General features: G+C 46.6%; 1 protein-coding gene across 1 annotated transcript; it reads right to left on the reverse strand.

Moving 5' to 3' along the window:
* Nucleotides 1-16,234: 16,234 nt before the first annotated feature.
* LOC124649835 lies at nucleotides 16,235-17,410 on the reverse strand. Its single transcript, XM_047189401.1, has 4 exons — nucleotides 17,135-17,410; nucleotides 16,934-17,016; nucleotides 16,642-16,844; nucleotides 16,235-16,449 (listed from the first exon to the last, which is right to left on the reverse strand). Exons 1-4 carry the CDS (start codon nucleotides 17,368-17,370, stop codon nucleotides 16,375-16,377), a joined length of 597 nt encoding a protein of 198 aa, XP_047045357.1. The 5' UTR covers nucleotides 17,371-17,410; the 3' UTR covers nucleotides 16,235-16,374.
* Nucleotides 17,411-18,388: the final 978 nt, after the last annotated feature.

The following is an 18,388-nucleotide window of genomic DNA, read 5'->3' on the forward strand; positions in this document are numbered from 1 at the left end:
ATACGTCGGAGACGTATCAGCATCCCCAAGCTTAGTTTCTGCTCGTCCCGAGCAGGTAAACGATAACAAAGATAATTTCGGAGTGACATGCCATCATAACCTTGATCATACTATTGTAAACACATGTAATGAATGCAGCGATCAAAACAATGGTAATGACATGAGTAAACAACTCGAATCATAAAGCAAAGACTTTTCATGAATAGTACTTTCAAGACAAGCATCAATAAGTCTTGCATAAGAGTTAACTCATAAAGCAATAAATTCATAGTAAAGGTATTGAAGCAACACAAAGGAAGATTAAGTTTCAGCGGTTGCTTTCAACTTATAACATGTATATCTCATGGATATTGTCAATGTAAAGTAATATAACAAGTGCAATATGCAAGTATGTAGGAATCAATGCACAGTTCACACAAGTGTTTGCTTCTTGAGGTGGAGAGAGATAGGTGAAATGACTCAACATAAAAGGTAAAAGAATGGCCCTTCGCAGAGGGAAGCATTGATTACTATATTTGTGCTAGAGCTTTTCATTTTAAAAACAAGAAACAATTTTGTCAATGGTAGTAATAAAGCATATGTGTTATGTATAAGACATCTTATAAGTTGCAAGCCTCATGCATAGTATACTAGTAGTGCTCGCACCTTGTCCTAATTAGCTTGGGTTAACACTGATTATCATTGCATAGCATATGTTTCAACCAAGTGTCACAAAGGGGTACCTCTATGCCGCCTGTACAAAGGTCTAAGGAGAAAGCTCGCATTGGATTTCTCGCTTTTGATTATTCTCAACTTAGACATCCATACCGGGACAATATAGACAACCGATAATGGACTCCTCTTTAATGCATAAGCATTTAACAACAGCTTATTATTCTCATAAGAGATTGAGGATTAGCTGTCCATACCGAAACTTCCACCATGAATCATGGCTTTAGTTAGCGGCCCAATGTTCTTCTCGAACAAGTATGCATACTCAAACCATTTGATTGTGAAAACCGCCCTTACTTCGGACAAGATGAACATGCATAGCAACTCACATGATATTCAACAAAGGTAAAAGAGTTGATGGCGTCCCCGTAAAACATGGTTACCGCTCAACAAGCAACTTACTAAGAAATAAGACACATAAGTACATATTCTTCACCACGATAGTTTTTAAAGCTATTTGTCCCATGAGCTATATATTGCAAAGGTAAAGAATAGAAATTTTAAAGGTAGCACTCAAGTAATTTACTTTGGAATGGCGGAGAAATACCATGTGGTATGTAGGTATGGTGGACACAAATGGCATGGTTATTGGCTCAAGGATTTGGATGCATGAGAAGAATTCCTCTCAATACAAGGCTAGGCTACCAAGGTTGTTTGAAGCAAACTCAAGTATAAAAGGTGCAGCAAAGCTCACATAAAAGACACATTGTAAACATTATAAGACTCTACACCGTCTTCCTTGTTGTTCAAAACTCAATACTAGAAATTATCTAGACTTTAGAGAGACCAAATATGCAAACCAAATTTTAGCAAGCTCTATGTATTTCTTCATTAATGGGTGAAAAGTATATGATGCAAGAGCTTAAACATGAGCACAAAAATTTCCAAGTATCAAATTATTCAAGACATTTTAGAATTACTACATGTAGCATTTCCCGATTCCAACCATATAACAATTTAACGAAGAAGATTCAACCTTCGCCATGAATACTATGAGCTAAGAACACATGTGTTCATATGAACCAGCGGAGCATGTCTCTCTCCCACACAAGCATGTATTTATTCAGAGAATGAAAATAACAAAACAAAAATAAAAGCACACAGACGCTCCAAGTAAAGTACATGAGATGTGACCGAATAAAAATATAGTTTCAAGAGAAGAAACCTGATAAGTTGTCGATGAAGGAGGGGATGCCTTGGGCATCCCCAAGCTTAGATGTTTGAGTCTTCTTAAAATATCCAGGGATGAACCACGGGGGCATCCCCAAGCTTAGAGCTTTCACTCTTCTTGATCACATTGTATCATCCTCCTCTCTTGACCCTTGAAAACTTCCTCCACACCAAACTCAAAGCAAACTCATTAGAGGGTTAGTGCATAATCAAAAATTCACATGTTCAGAGGTGACACAATCATTTTTAACACTTCTGGACATTGCACAAAGCTACTGGACGGTAATGGAACAAAGGAATCCATCCAACACAGTGAAAGAGGCAATGCGAAATAAAAGGCAGAATCTGTCAAAACAGAACAGTCCGTAAAGACGAATTTTAAAGAGGCACCAGACTTGCTCAAATGAAAATTCTCAAATTGAATGGAAGTTGCGTACATATCTTAGGATCACTCACGTAAATTGGCATAATTTTCTGAGTTACCTACAGAGAATTAGGCCCAGATTCGTGACAGCAAGAAATCTGTTTCTGCGCAAGTAATCCAAATCTAGTATGAACCTTACTATCAAAGACTTTACTTGGCACAACAAATGCAATAAAATAAGATAAGGAGAGGTTGCTACAGTAGTAACAACTTCCAAGACACAAATATAAAATAGAGTTACTGTAGCAAAATAAACACACGGGTTATCTCCCAAGAAGTGCTTTCTTTATAGCCATTAAGATGGGCTCAGCAGTTTTAATGATGCACTCGCAAGAAATAAGAGTTGAAGCAAAAGAGAGCATCAAGAAGCAAATTCAAAACAAATTTAAGCCTAACATGCTTCCTATGCATAGGAATCTTGTAAATAAACAAATTCATGAAGCATAATGCAACAAGCATAGAAAGGCAACACAAGCACAATTTCAAGATTTTCAGCATATAGAGAGGTGTTTTAGTAACATGAAAATTTCTACAACCATATTTTCCTCTCTCATAATAATATCCAGTAGCATCATGAGCAAATTCAACAATATAACTATTAAATGAAACATTCTTATCATGAGTCTCATGCATAAAATTATTACTACTCCCAACATAAGCATAGTCATTCTTATTAATTGTAGTGGGAGCAAATTCAACAAAGTAGCTATCATTATTATTCTCATCAAGTGTAGGAGGCATAGTATAATCATAATAAAATTTACTCTCCATAGTAGGTGGCACCAAAAGACCACTATCATTATAATCATCATATATGGGAGGCATATCATAATCAACATAAACTTTGTCCTCAATACCCGGAGGGCTAAAGAGATCATTTTCATCAAAACCGACCTCCCCAAGCTTAGAATTTTCCATAGCATTAGAAACAATAGTGTTCAAAGCATTCATATTAATAACATTCCCATTAGCATGCATATAAAGTTCCATGGGTTTTTTAATTCTCTCTTCAAACACATCATGTCCTAATTCAAGATAAAGTTCATAAAGATCTCTCATATTTTTGTTGTTTTCCATTATGCCTAACTAGTGTAAACAAGAAACAAAAAGATGCAATTGCAGGATCTAAAGGAAATAGCTTCGAACACTCACACAATGGCGCCAGAAGAGTACTTTTACATGGGACCGGAGTATGAGTGCCTTTTACCTTTCCTCCCCGGCAACGGCGCCAGAAAATAGCTTGATGTCTACGGAAGCTTCTATTCTTGTAGACAGTGTTGGGCCTCCAAGAGCAGAGGTTTGTAGAACAGCAGCAAGTTTCCCTTAAGTGGATCACCCAAGGTTTATCGATCTCAGGGAGGAAGAGGTCAAAGATATCCCTCTCAAGCAACCCCGCAACCACAAAGCAAGAAGTCTCTTGTGTCCCCAACACACCTAATACACTTGTCGGATGTAAAGGTGCACTAGTTCGGCGAAGAGATAGTGAGATGCAAGTAATATGGATGAGTATGAGTGGTAATAGCAATCTGCATAAAATATGGCAGCGAGTAAACATGCAACAAAACAGTAAACAAACGGAGATTCGATGCTTGGAAGTAAGGCCTAGGGATCCCGCTTTCACTAGTGGACACTCTCAACAATGATCACATAATAGAACTACTCTACACCCTCTTGTTGGATGATGAACACCACTAACTGTGTAGGATTACAGGAACCCTCAATGCCGGAGTTAACAAGCTCCACAATATTCAATGTTCATATTTAAATAACCTTAGAGTGCAAGATAGATCAACACAATCACACCAAGAACTAACATAGCATGCACACTGTCACCATCACACTATGAAGGAGGCATAGATCACATCAATACTTATCATAGAAATAGTTAACTTCATAATCTACAAGAGATTACAATCATAACCCACGCCAAGTACTACACGATGCACACACTATCACCATTACACCGTGCAGGAGGAATAGACTACTTTAATAACATCACTAGAGTACGTAGCACATAGATGATATTCAACTAGATCACATAAAGAGAGAGATGAACCACATAGCTACAGCGGAGCCCTCAGCCCCGGGGGTGAATTACTCCCTCCTCATCATGGAGACAGCGATGGCGGTGAAGATGGCGGTGGAGACGGCGGTGGAGATGACTCCGGGGCAATTCCCCGTCCCGGCAGGGTGCCGGAACAGAGACTTCTGTCCCCTGAATTGGAGTTTCGCGATGGCGGCGGCTCTGGAAGGTTTTCTCTGGTTTCGTCGAACGTAATAGGGTTTTCGCGACGGAGACCTTAAGTAGGCGGAAGGTCAGCCTCGGAGGGGTCCTGGTGGGACCACACACTAGGCCGGCGCGGCCAGTGGCTTGGGCCGCGCCGCCCTACCGTGTCCCCACCTCATGGCCCCACTTCGTTTCCCCTTCGGACTTCCGGAAGCTTCGTGGAAAAATAGGACCCCGGGCGTTGATTTCGTCCAATTCCGAGAATATTTCCTTACTAGGATTTCTGAAACCAAAAACAGCAGAAAACGAGAACCGGCACTTCGGCATCTCGTCAATAGGTTAGTTCCGGAAAACGCATAATAATGACATAAAGTATGCATAAAACATGTAGATATCATCAATAATGTGGCATGGAACATAAGAAATTATCGATACGTCGGAGACGTATCAGGGTGCCGGAGGCGATCTCCTGAATCCCCCGAGATGGGATTGGCGGCGGCGGCGTCTCTGGAAGGTTTTCCGTATCGTGGCTCTCGGTACGGGGGGTTTCGCGACGAAGACTATATGTAGGCGGAAGGGCAGCCTCGGAGGGGTCACGGGGGCCCCACACGCTAGGGCCGCGTGGGCCCCCCTTGGGCCGCGCCGCCCTAGTGTGGCGGCGCCCCGTGGCCCCACTTCGTCTTCTCTTCGGTCTTCTGGAAGCTTCGTGGCAAAATAGGCCCCCGGGCGTTGATTTCGTCCAATTCCGAGAATATTTCCTTACTAGGATTTCGAAACCAAAAACAGCAGAAAACAAGCAATCGGCTCTTCGGCATCTCGTTAATAGGTTAGTGCCGGAAAATGCATAAATATGACATAAAGTATGCATAAAACATTTAGATATCATCAATAATGTGGCATGGAACATAAGAAATTATCGATACATCGGAGACGTATCACACCCCAATCTTGTCATACCACGGTAAGGTTGCGAGGTAGTGTTCTTCCACTAACACCCACCATATACATACCATCGTGCTAACATGGATAGCGAAGATGAGGATACGGAGGAGTACATGGAGCACTTCGAGGAGGAGTCCTCTTCAAGCACCGCGGATGTGGAGGAACATGTGGAGCTCTACTCCGACTATGGCTCCGAAAGCATCACCGACATCTCCGACATCGAGGAGCTCGACAACGACCATGGCTCCCCAAGCATCATCGACATGGACGACATGGTGGAGCGCCACCTTGCGGACGACTTCGACGAGCTCTACATCGACAATGGCTCGTCAAGCATGGACGACATGGTGGAGCAAATCCACGACTACGACATCGACAACATGGCGGAGCAACACCACGAGTACGACATCGACGACGTGGTGGAGCAACGCCACGCCTACGACATCAACACCATGGCGGAGCCTCACCTAGTCTCCACAAAGAGCAACGATGATGCTCCCACGTATCCCTACTTGGCCAATGGAGCTACATATGAAGATAGAGGACCTCCACGATGGCACCATCATACGGATCATCAATAGCGTCCCCATCATGAGCGTCATCGACACTCTTCTCCGAGCTCCACAAGGCGCCACCATGAGAGTGCTTATGCACAAGATCGTCGACTTCAAGCACATCATGTGGAGCATCAAGAACGTCCCCAACATGATCGTCATCGACACTCTTCTCCAAGCTCCACAAGGCGCCACAAGCAACATGCCAAGCCACCTGAGCTATCCTCTAGGCATGTCAAGGATCGTCATTGACATACACCTTCTCATGATCGTCGTCGACCACCACCGTCGCATGGCTCCCATCGACATATGTCACCCCGTGATCATCGCCGACACAAGCCACCCCATGAGCGCCATCGACCAACATCTTCCACGGATCTTCGACGACACCACTCAAGCCATGGTGATGATGCACGAAGACGAGATCCTCGACATGAAGACGACACCATCATTCGGTGTCTACCACTCCAAGGATGGCAAGTGCACATCGCGCATACCTTCCTCATGAGGCGACTTCCACCTCTTGTGCCACCACCACAATGGCCTCTAGCTCGTCACATGCCTATGGACTCCGATGCTACAAGTGCAAGCAACAAGGCCACCCTCCATGGGAATGTCCCAATCTCCTATGTGAGGTATGCAAGGCCAAGGGTCACATGGCATGGCAATGCACATCGACGAGCACCGACATGCTCCACTTCGACGAGCTACAAGTCCAAGCCACCAAGAATCCTACGGCGCCCACGCTTCAAGATGAAGACCTCAAAGGCCAACGCAAGGATGATGTGGATCCGAGCCTAGCTTTCCACGACACTACGGCGCCACCGATGGAGGACGACTTGGGAGGCGATGGAGTTGAGATGGTTGAGCATGGGAACTTCCCTTCAACCAAGGAGGCGCATGGAGATGAGAAAGTCGAGCCTACTCCTATATGCTTGATCGATGAGTTGGTACCAATCCCATGTGAGCATGAGAGCCACTTAGCCCACTTGAGTGAGAGTGATAGTGACTTGAGTGACTTCCACCCCATATGTGAGTTTGAGTGCTTCCATTTGGAGGACATGAATGATACACCAAGCGAGTTGAGAGAGGTAGACGATAGGTCCTTGGAGGACATCGCATTTGCTAACACATTAACCTCTCCCTCTATGGTGTCTTCTTATGTCGCACTAGGTTCCACGGAGGACGAGTTCCCGATCATGGAGACAATGTACGTGGTGCATGAAGATGATGATATCTCACCATGCTTGCTTCAAGATGCACATGTCGACCACATGGATCCTCCTACTTCCACAACACCTACTTCAAATGAGTCGGCCTACAAAGGTAACAATATAGGTGTTGATGATGCCATGATCCCACTAGTGGACATGATGACTTATGAGTGCATGCATGATCTTGATGATACATTTGCTACGTCACATGCTACTTTCACTTTCCCATGTGATGCTTTGCTTGATAACATTGTTGATCGTGTGGAATTGATTGATTGTGATACCATGACCATGCCATGCTATGAGAGTTTCAATTTTTCTACCATTGCTTGCAATATGTCGACCACTTGTTCTTTCCCATGTATTGCTTGCAATGATAATGACAAGGATGACATTAGCTTCCGCATGCTTTGCCCAAAATGCTTACACAATTCCATGATCCTTGCATCCAAGATTGTGAACAATTGCTCTTTCTTATGCTTGGTATGCAAGAATGCTTATTTCATTGTCCACGAGATGGCCCCCATAGCCTTCTCACTTTTTGATGATCATGAGTTACCACATGCCATGAATGCACCTTCTTGCCATTTGCACTATCGCCATGCATTCCATACTATGTTGATTGACACTAATGGTGATGTGCACAAGACATGGAACATCATGATGGATGATGTGTTCCTCTACCATGCACACACGCTTTTTGTTTTCTCTTTTGTGTGTATAGGTACCCGAATGACTACTTCCACCGCTACGGAGCATGAGCTCACGAAACGCGCAATTGAGAGCTACCCCAACAAGGAACTAACCCGCGGGAATCACACCAAAGGGTATGTTCCCACAAGCCTTCGCCCTCGTGTGTTTCCGACTTGCCTTGTCGAGTTTCCGGTTTGGTCCAACTCCTCGTCACCTCTTTTGCCTCTTATGCAACATATCTTGACACATCTTGTTGGCACAATGGTTGTTGTATGTCTTGATGATATCATCATACACTCCGAGATTCTCAAGGACCATGTCATACATGTGAGAGACACCTTATGCATCTTGTGTCACATGTCACACAAAAAGTTGCTCTTCTTTCGATTTCTCATTTCATCTTTGGCAATTGCAATGGATTCTTTCACACTTGAGGACACTCATACTCGGCTCAAGCCAACCATACTCTCCCAAGTTCGAAGTCTCCATCGCTTTGCCATTGCACATAACAATTTTGCCCCAAATTTTGCCGCCTACACTTGCCTTTTGTTTGTTCCACTTGTTTGGGACAATGCTACACCACACATTTTTGACACCTTACAAATCTTACATGAACAAATTTTTGCCCTACCACATTTTGGATACATCGACACTCTTTTGGTTCCCATTTTTGCCAAATGCCTCTTGGAGAAACGACTTGATGCTTCGTGTTTTATTGAGAGCCTTTTGTTCGCCGATCACAAATTTGGCATGCACACGCTTCCCATTCGCAAGGACCGCGACTTTATCCCTCCACCACCACATGGGAGAACCGTCAAGGACTACAACAAGGACGCCCATACCACGACGAGCATCCATAAGGATACAAGGGCAACGATACAAGTCCTTCAACAAGCTACAAGGCTCAACATCTACATCATCGTTGATGAGGAACAAGAGTCGAGGACGACTCTTCCCCAAGGGGGGGGGAGATGATGCGGGGTAGCCTTTGGACACCTACGCCTCAAGACCAACAAGTGCAGCCCCGACTATCATCGATGCTACACCATGTCCAAGGAGTCCCCCAAGTGGACCAACAACACAAACCCCCGCCATATATGTCAAGGTGAACTCCTTCCTCTCGACACTCGACCTCGTCAATACCTTGGATGGAATGCTACCACATGTCGGTGTGTTACATGTCATTAGGTACAAGAGTCATCGAGGAACCGGAGAGAAGGAACTCCCATGGTGCAAGGAAGAGAGAAGAAGAAGAAGGAAAGAAGATAAGAAGGAAGAGGAAGAAGAGGCGGGAGGAAGAGGCCCAGCCGGTCCAAAGGCCGGCCAACCGGGCCCCAGGCCAGCCAGGCCGGTCCCAGGGCCGGTCAGACCGGGCCCCAGACCGGATCCACCCCGGCGACAACCGGGCGTTGTACCGACGCCAACCCGAGGAACTTTTGCGAACTTCCCGGTTGGCGGCCGGTTGACCGGCCCTGGCACCAGGCCGTCCGGTCCCAGGCCCGGTTGGAACCCGGTTGACCGGATTTCACGGGACAGACTCGACCGGAAACGGCCCGAGTCGATCAACCGCGTACCTTTTCGACCCAAGTCGCCTTGTACCTCTATATAAGCACCTAGGTCACCCTCTTTACCCCTTAGACAAGATTTAGGCTTAGACATGGATTTGAGCTTTGTCTCCCTAGGGTTTCATCCCCTTTGTATCAAGGCTACCCTTGTTGGATGATTGGATTTGGTAAGTGAGATTCTAGTGCTACCCACTCTCTCTCCCACTCCTAGATTCATCTCCCTCATCAATCTCTCCGCTCGGAATTCTACCGCGCGTCTCTTCCGGGTTGATTCTATTGGCGTGGTCCATCGAGCCACGGGGGTAAGTATCGATTGTATCGGGTTGGTGTGTGTGTGCGTGAGTTCCTCGTGTTCATCGTGTTCTTCGCGCTCTCCCTCTCCTTCCCCTTTGGATTTCGGGTCAACCGCGAGATCGGGCCACACACGGGGTCTTAGACCTCATCAGAAGATGTGCTAGAAGATGATATTCTGAACAGAGCTGAGCATGTGTTTAAAACATGGAAAAAAATAACGCGCTATTCCAACGCTAATAGCACGCTATAGCATATCTGGAGAGCCGACGCTACGCTATTTCGGCGCTATAGCGCGCTATTCGCGCTAATAGCACGCTATAACATACTAATAGCGTATTTTTAGACCCATGCTATTTTGTTATAGCGCGCTATTTTTTGCCTTGGTTTAAAATGACAACACGTTCCCCTAATGGTCACATCAAAGAATTCACATATATTCCTGGCGGTATGTACGCTTTCCCATCAAAGTGTATATGCATATGTATATGTATTGCCTGCCCATCTGGAATCCTTTTAAAGTTGCTAATTGCAATTTACAGGACTAACTTTGCCAGGTGTGAATCCGCACATATGTTGGGGGTTGCACACACTATTAGGAAAAGGCTTATCTCTGGCGCACCAAAAAAGGCTACCGCCGGCGCACCAGCACGCGTCGGTGGGAACATGCCGGTGGTAACGTGTTATCGTCGACGCACCAGGTAACTCGATTTATCGTGCGGTGCACGGCCTAGTGCACATGAGATATATTTTCAAAATTAAAAATGAAGAAGAATCTAGATCTCGTCGTGATGTGTTCTTCACATTCTTCACAGTGGCCAGAGAGGGTTGAGGAGGTGGGTCACCAGTGAGCTTGAGGAGGTGGTCGTTGGAGGGTCGCCTGAGGGAGATACGGCAAGGTTGAGGAGGTGGTCATCGGAGGGAGGTCGTCGGTTTAGGGAGGTACTCACTGGAGGGAGGTCACCGGGTTGAGGAGGTGCTCGCCGGGTTGAGGAGGTGCTTTCCGGGTTGAGGAGGAGGAGGAGGATGACGAGAAGGGAAATAGGAGGAGGAGGATAAGGAGGAGGGAGAAGGTGAAGATGAGGAGGATGAGAGAAAATGAGAAATAAGAAGAGCCGATGGGCTAGTTTTGCATATATAGCAAAGGTTGCCGCCGGCACACTAAATATAGTGGTGCGCCAGCGGAATTTTTTTTATTTTTTCATCACAATGTAAAATCTGAAAAAACTCTGTGTTTCTTTTCGATTTTGAGAAATCTAAAAAGTCGCTAAACAGTCGTAGATCCATTTTGATATAAAAACGTTTTTCATCGGAGGTAGTATGCAACTAGAAATCCCGTTTTACAGAAATATGGCACCTTTTTGCATAATATATCAAAATTTATGTTTTTAAATTCTCATTAAAAATAGCTGACACATCTCGAAGGATTTTATATTTTGAAACTTACATCGTTTTATTTTATTTTTTCAAAAATTAAAAAGGAGATTGGAGGGGGTGTGGAGGGAAAATTGGAGTCTACTTACCGTCAGCGTGGTAATTAAATTACCACCGGCGCACCAATATGGTGGTGCGCCCGCGGTAAGGGGGACTCTGATTTTTGGGCTGGCCCGGACCTGGCTGACCCTTATCCTGGCGCGCAGTTTCTTCGCTGCGCTGGCGGTATTTTGGCACCACCGGCCCCCATAAAATAGGTGTCTATTGGCCTATATGATTTTTCCTAGTAATGACAAGGTTAGCCGGAGTTTGACAGAAACTAAATCCCAGGTCTAAGAGATACATGTTATATATTCATGGTAAATCAAGGGTTATTATCTTGGAGACCTTAGAATGCGATATGAAGTGTTATTCTGGCCACTTTGAATGTACTGAACTAACTTTTATGTGACCTTTTAGAATTTTTAGAGTGATCTTGTTGGTATGAATCAACCAAGTTACTAGATAAAACGTTTGTGTTTCGATCACGTAAAATTCGATAAGTATTTGAGTGTCGAATCCACGATTAGCTGAAGGTAAACTATCTATTATCTAAAGACATATAACCCACTTATATGGTCTTCTATACAAAGCTAGGAACTAAAATACTCTCTCCGGTCCGAAAAAAGTATCGGATGGCCAGCGCAATTAATGTTTTACAAATAAGCCCTTGCGAAATCTGAAAAAGCTATTCCTGCCGTGCACCTAGCTAGTCTCCGCATTTGCCGGATCGAGCTGATAGCTCGCCTCCACGTCTAGCCGGTCGGATCGAGTTGCAGGAGACTCGTATGGCGAGCTCGATCTGGGGTGAGCGTGCTTCCAACGATCATCTCGTCCAGCGTCTCCGTGAGACTCATGCCGATGGCGGACCGCCGGTACATCTAGAAGATGGTGGCCATGCCATTCATGCCCACGCTGTTGACTGGCGGTGCCTCTGTAGTTGTGGGAGAAGGATCCGGCGGGTCCATCCCCGCAACCACCGGATTTGGCGCGTCTGGTGTCGGAGCCACCGGATCAGGCCTCGCCGACACCGTATCCGACGATTCGTCGCCTGCTTGGACCAAGAGGTCAATCTTTTTTGTGGTGGGTGGCTCGCGCCAAGCTGATGGGAGGTGTAGTAGGGGAGCGACGTGAGGGAAGGTGGCGCGGCGAGGGAGGGAAGGTGGCGGGCGAGGGGAGTGCGGCGGCTACACGAGGTCGGCGTCGGCTCGAGGAGCGGGTGAGCCCTGGCCAGGGTTTCGTGCAAGTCGAGTACGGGGTGGACATGTGGTTGTCGCTCCTCACACGATAGAGGAGTGCGGGTTGACGAAGGAAAAAAGTTGAGGGTTCTTTCGCAAAGTTGTTTGTCCGACTCTTTTTCCGGACCGGGGGAGTAATAGTTTTTATTGATATTTCATTATTTTCTTATTATTTTAAGATCCTGTGTAGACAAGCATAAAAGGACGCGATAGCGCAGTGAAATACAAAAATTCTATTACTACTCAAAGATATCTTAGTAAAACAACGGTGTATAAACATGCTAAAATGCACTCATCAGTGAGCTACCACACATAGTAGAAAACATGGCCTAGAGCTTATTTTTATGTGTGTTGCATACAATAATTAATGCATAGTGCGTATATGCGCTTGACCAAGCGGCTAAGTCAGCGCAACATTCTTAACAGAAACACGTTTATGTTAACAAGCTAGCTTCATCTCAGATTACTCATAGTAGGAGTAATTTGAGTAGTAACACAGAACTACATGCAATACCAATTAAGCATTTCGATGACATGACATGTTATTAATTGAGGAAAGAGAGCATTGCGGTAACTAGCTATGTTATTATAACACCACATTTCTCAAGACAAAATGAGTCTATGGCTTTGCATGAACTACACATATGTTACTACTCCTACCCACTATAGAGGTGATAATATAGAGTAGTAACGTGTACATTTTACTACTCTATGTTACTTCTACTATGACTAGTCTTAGATGTACCTCCTCTGATCCCGTAAAAAAGAAGGGTTGTGCTACCCGGCGGTGCTGCAAATTTATCAATCCGTGCGGCAGTTTTGGTGGCGCCGGCCAACCGCTCATGCAACCCCGCGCGCACTGTATGCATGCAACTGACCAATACGCTGGCCTCACATATAGCCGCGAAAAGCACTGCTTTCATATATGCAAAATGTCAGCAGCTTGCAGAGAACGCGTGCACGTGAGAAAAGGCCCTCCGTTGCGTAGCTACCGGCTAGCTTAGTATTTTTTTTTTGCAGGGACTAGCGTAGTAAATAGCAGAAAAAGGTACACACAACAGTTGTAGTATTTGTACTACATTGTCACTGTTTTGTATATATTATTTAATAACAACTATCATATTAATTACATTTTGGCTGCCAGTCAAAAAATGAGTTCCTAGTTGCCAGGTTAATTTTACATAATTGCTATGCATGGTATCCAAGTTAATTACATTTGGTTTCCAGCCAAACTAGTGCCTAACTGCTTAATCCATAGGTTAATTTTATCTAATTGCCAAATTTGCAATGCATGATTATCAAGTTAATTGCATTTATAGTTGCAAGCCAAAATTAGTGACCAACTGCCAGGTTAATTTCACATAGTGGCCAAATTTGCAATGCATGATTATCAAGTTAATTGCATTTCTGGTTTGCAAGCCAGAATTAGTGACTAACTGCCAGGTTAATTTCACACCCCGTTGGCCAAATTTGCAATGCATGATTATCAAGTTAATTGCATTTGTTGCGAGCCAAAATTAGTGACTAACTGCCAGGTTAATTTCACACGGTGGCCAAATTTGTAGTGCATGATTGCCAATTTAATTTGAGAAAAAGAGCAATGCATCACTGGTCCTCCACAAAAATCGAAACTGACAGTTCGCTGTCCTCGAGCTGCGACGACGAACATGGAGGAGGCGAGGCACCAAGAGGGCTCCACCGCCATCGACGAGTTGGAGGATGCACGGCGCAGCGAGGGCTTCACCAAGCCGCCGCTGACAAGGAAGCGGAAGTTGGAGGTGCGGCGCAGCGAGGCTCCACCGAACCACCTCCTAGCGCAGCATCGTCTCCGCCTGGGATGCACCGCCGACGAGCATACGATAGGGTGGCCGTTGTCGATGAGCACGAGCCACCTCTCCTCCTCTTCCTCCATCGCCGTAGGCGGCCTGGTGGAGCCCTCGCTGCGTCGCGCCTCCTCCTCGTTCGTCGGGTGCGGTGGAGCTCTCCTTGCTCGTCGACGGCGGCTCGAGGACGACAACCAGGTGGAGCCGTCCGTGCGCCGAGCCTCCTCCTGGCACGACGGCGGGGGCGGCTCGAGGACGATGATAGCTCGAGGACGACAACCTGGTGGAGCCGTCCATGCACCAGGCCTCCGCATGGCTCGACGGCGGCAGCTCGAGGACGACAACCTGGTGGAGCCGTCCGTGCGCCGGGCCTCCTCCTGGCTCGACAGCGTCGTTTTTCAATCTCCCCGGCGTGGAGCTCCTTGATCTGCCTCATGGCATGGCGCCCGCGGTGAGAGAGAAGGGGGATTGTGTGGTCACAACCTCACAGGATAAGGATAAGATGAAACAGCAGGAGGCCTGCAGGTGGGGTTGCGCGACGCGTTCTATACGGATGCGGTGACATTTCTCTAATCGTGATGAACCGCCGCACACGGGACCAAAACATGCGGCGCTTCTCCGTATATTTTCCCAAAAAAAGAATACTCACAATCTGTAATAAGTGAAAAAAATATAATAAATATCGAGGTTTAAATTAGAAAGAAAGATTACAAGTCCTAATGAGTAGAAAAACGATTAAGCTTGGCACCCACCGATTTCAATCGTAGCCTTTGCTCCACAAACCCATCTGGTATCTGCAGCGTATAAGGCTGGACTGACACTGACCGCCACATGCTCCCTTTCCCTTAACTAGTCGTTAGAGCCGACACGTAGGCTACACACCACGCCCCTGCGTCCCAACGTTCGGAAAACTGCCAGCAACGGTGGCCCTATGCCATGCTGTATACATCTCACTCTGAGCCTAGCCTTTCTGTCCTGGTTCGAACGTTAAGGCGGACACAAGGAATCAAACCCAACGGCTAGTAGAAAAAATTGGAACGATAAAAACAATTCAACCTCCAGCTGTCTTGCATATTACGAGAAACAAAGATATTGCCCGCGCGCCTATAAATACCTCATCCCCTCAGCCTTCCGCCTCACCACTCTCATCTTGCATCTCACTCACTCACGCCGACACACATTCTTCTCCTAGCACCACTCCACTCTCAGCGCGTCTTCGCCTTATCCAGCTCCACCTCTTAGCCTCATCTCCGCGCGTCTTCCCGAGCACCACCAGCCTAGCAGCAATGGCCCGTCTCGCCGCCGTCTCCGTGCTCGTTACCCTGCTCGCCGCTGCCGTTATGGTCACGGCGCAGGCACCGGCCGCGTCCCCGAAGATGGTCCCCATGCCCGCGCCGCCAACCAAGAAACCCACTCCAGCTCCGTCGCCATTGGCCTCCCCGCCGGCTCCATTTGCGGGGACACCAGCCTCCTCCCCCGAGCTGGCCTCGGGCCCCGCAGGCGCGGGCTTCGACGCGTTTTCCCCCGCAGCCGGCGGTCTCTTGACCCCGGCCACCGCCCCCGCTGCCTCGGAGAAGAGCGCCGCTGGTGCCGTCCACGCCGCGGCCAGCTTCGTCGCCGTCGCCGGCGCGCTGGTGGCTGCCGCTGTCCTGTTCTAGATGGCTAGCCTCTAGATGTAGCTTGCTTTTGTTGTCGCTGCTCTGCTCTTGCGCTGCTGGTGTTGATATTTTGTACTACTCTGTTCCATTTGAGATTCGTTAATTTAATTATTAATTCGATGCTAGCTGAGAAGTTTATGTATTGTGAATTTGAGCTGATTCGTTTTTCTATAACCAGATTGCGTTGCTATATATGTCTTCGTTCTGATTATACATCTCTTGCTGAAAAATCGACTAACCCACCACACCAGGAAAATTATTACAGGTTTAGATGAAATTTGGTTGTAGCTTCAAACATGAATTAATGAAGAATTTACACGCCCATGGACTCGTAAATAATCTGTTACCAGCACGCATTGTTGAATGAATCTGTACTTCCAAGGTACCGCATTTACTTCCGCTCACGCTTGGCATGGTCAACAATCGGTTCTATCATTGCCTTCACATCCTCTTCGATTTCATCCACCTGCGGTAGTAATTTGGTTGATAAAGAAGAATTCATGGTACTCGCACAGAAGTTCATGACACTGCTGACCCGAGCTGATAATGTCCGTTCATGCAGTATTCTGCCGTTGCTACGCTCACTACTCTTCCAACAAAGGGGAAAAAGACCGTTGCGTAAATAAGCTTGCAAGAAATGATTGCTCATGGGGACTACCTTGTGGATGATGTCTTGAGCAAGACGAGCCTCCTCGGCCACTTCCTTGGACGCGTGCTCAACGAGCACCGCCGCATGCCTCAGCCTTCCGTTCTCTGGCAGCTGCCCGGACACCTCCGCCGACACTTTCTCCGCTGCGACTGCCACATCCTCGAGCACCTCCGCTGCCGTCTCCGCCATGTCCTTCACCATTTCCACCTCACCTGAAAGAAAGCAAGCAACCCATCAATCTATCAATCGTGTATTGGCCATCCATTCACTCCATATTGCTTACTGCTGCTTAACTACTTACTTTGGATTCGCAGAAACGAAGCCCATTTCGAGTGCACGAACGGCGCCGTGGCAGCAACAACTGAACCAATCGCCAATCTTGCCCTGATAAAATGAAGAGACATAAACAGAGATAGTATTTTCAAGTGCAAAACCGCAATCCAACACCTACATCAACAGAAGTCACAGGAGTGACTCCACTCCACGTGGGCTGATCAATTACCAGGTAAAGAACGGCAGTGGAGCTCGATCTCCACCCTGCTGAGGTCGTCCCAGAGATGCTGGTCGTGCTGCGTCACCTGTGCTGATAATGCTGCTACTGCTGGAGCCCCTGGTTTCTCTGAACCGTGTCACAAAGTCCTCATTTGCTCCACGCCGCCGGCCGGAGGTTGCGAACGATCGCCGCGAGTCCAACACCGGGGCAAGCCGGAGATCGCCTCCGCCGTGGCGGCGGATCATCTGCCTGCCTCGGCAGAGCAACGCCAACGACCTGACGAGAGACGACGACATGTCCGCCGGCGATCTACGACGCTGAATGTTCGCTGCGCATCGAGCATTGCATATAAGTAGGCTGGGTGCAGTCTTTCTTTTTTCTGATATCGTTAGCTTGCAAGGCATGTCCAACCGAGCAGCGTGCACGGCAGCGGATGAACGCCTTCACATCACATGCATCGCTTGCAAGCGTCGTGTGACCGGTTAAGCTGCCCAAGCTAGCTCATTAATGGCTGCGCCGAAAGCTTCAAGGAATGGGCAAACACGACGGTGCCTAAACCGGAGCTAGGATTTCACACTTTTTTTTGGTAGATTACAGATTTCGCAACTTTTATTCATAAGCTTTCTTCGTGTCTTTCCAAACATTTATTTTGTGTGAGCTTGTTGCAAACTCGGTGTAACGCGATATTAGGTCTCCTTTTTTTCAAAATGGGGAAATATATTAGGTCTCTCTAATTCAAGGGCGTGCACATGTCTATGCCGATGGATTTTTCGTGATATCCATCATTTTTATAGCAGGATCTTTATGCCGATCTTTTCGGATGTGGGATTGGCAGTTTTCCAATAAGCTATCTAGGCATTCCGATACATTATAGGAGGCTCACTTTGTTGGAATGGAAAATAGCCGAGGAAATATTACAGAAACGGCTAAGTAGTTGGAAAGGAAAATTGCTATCCATAGGTAGAAGATTAATTCTCATAAACTCGGTACTCATGAACATGGTATTGTATATGATTTCTTTCTTCCAATAGTCTTGGATAGATTATTTCCGGTCCAGATTCTTTTGGCAGGGAGATAGTGCGAAGAAAAAATACCGGTTGACCAAATGGAGTATTCTTTGTCGCCCCAAAGATCAAGGTGGAGAACCAGGCCATGCTAGAAAAATGTTTGGCCAGGTTGTTAACTGAGGATGGCGTATGGAATTTTTTTTTTGCAAAGAAAGTATATCGGCTCAAAAGCGGTCTCTCGGTTTAATTGGAAATC

Source organism: Lolium rigidum, chromosome 4 (genome assembly GCF_022539505.1).
Source record: "Lolium rigidum isolate FL_2022 chromosome 4, APGP_CSIRO_Lrig_0.1, whole genome shotgun sequence".
Lineage (NCBI taxonomy): Eukaryota > Viridiplantae > Streptophyta > Magnoliopsida > Poales > Poaceae > Lolium > Lolium rigidum.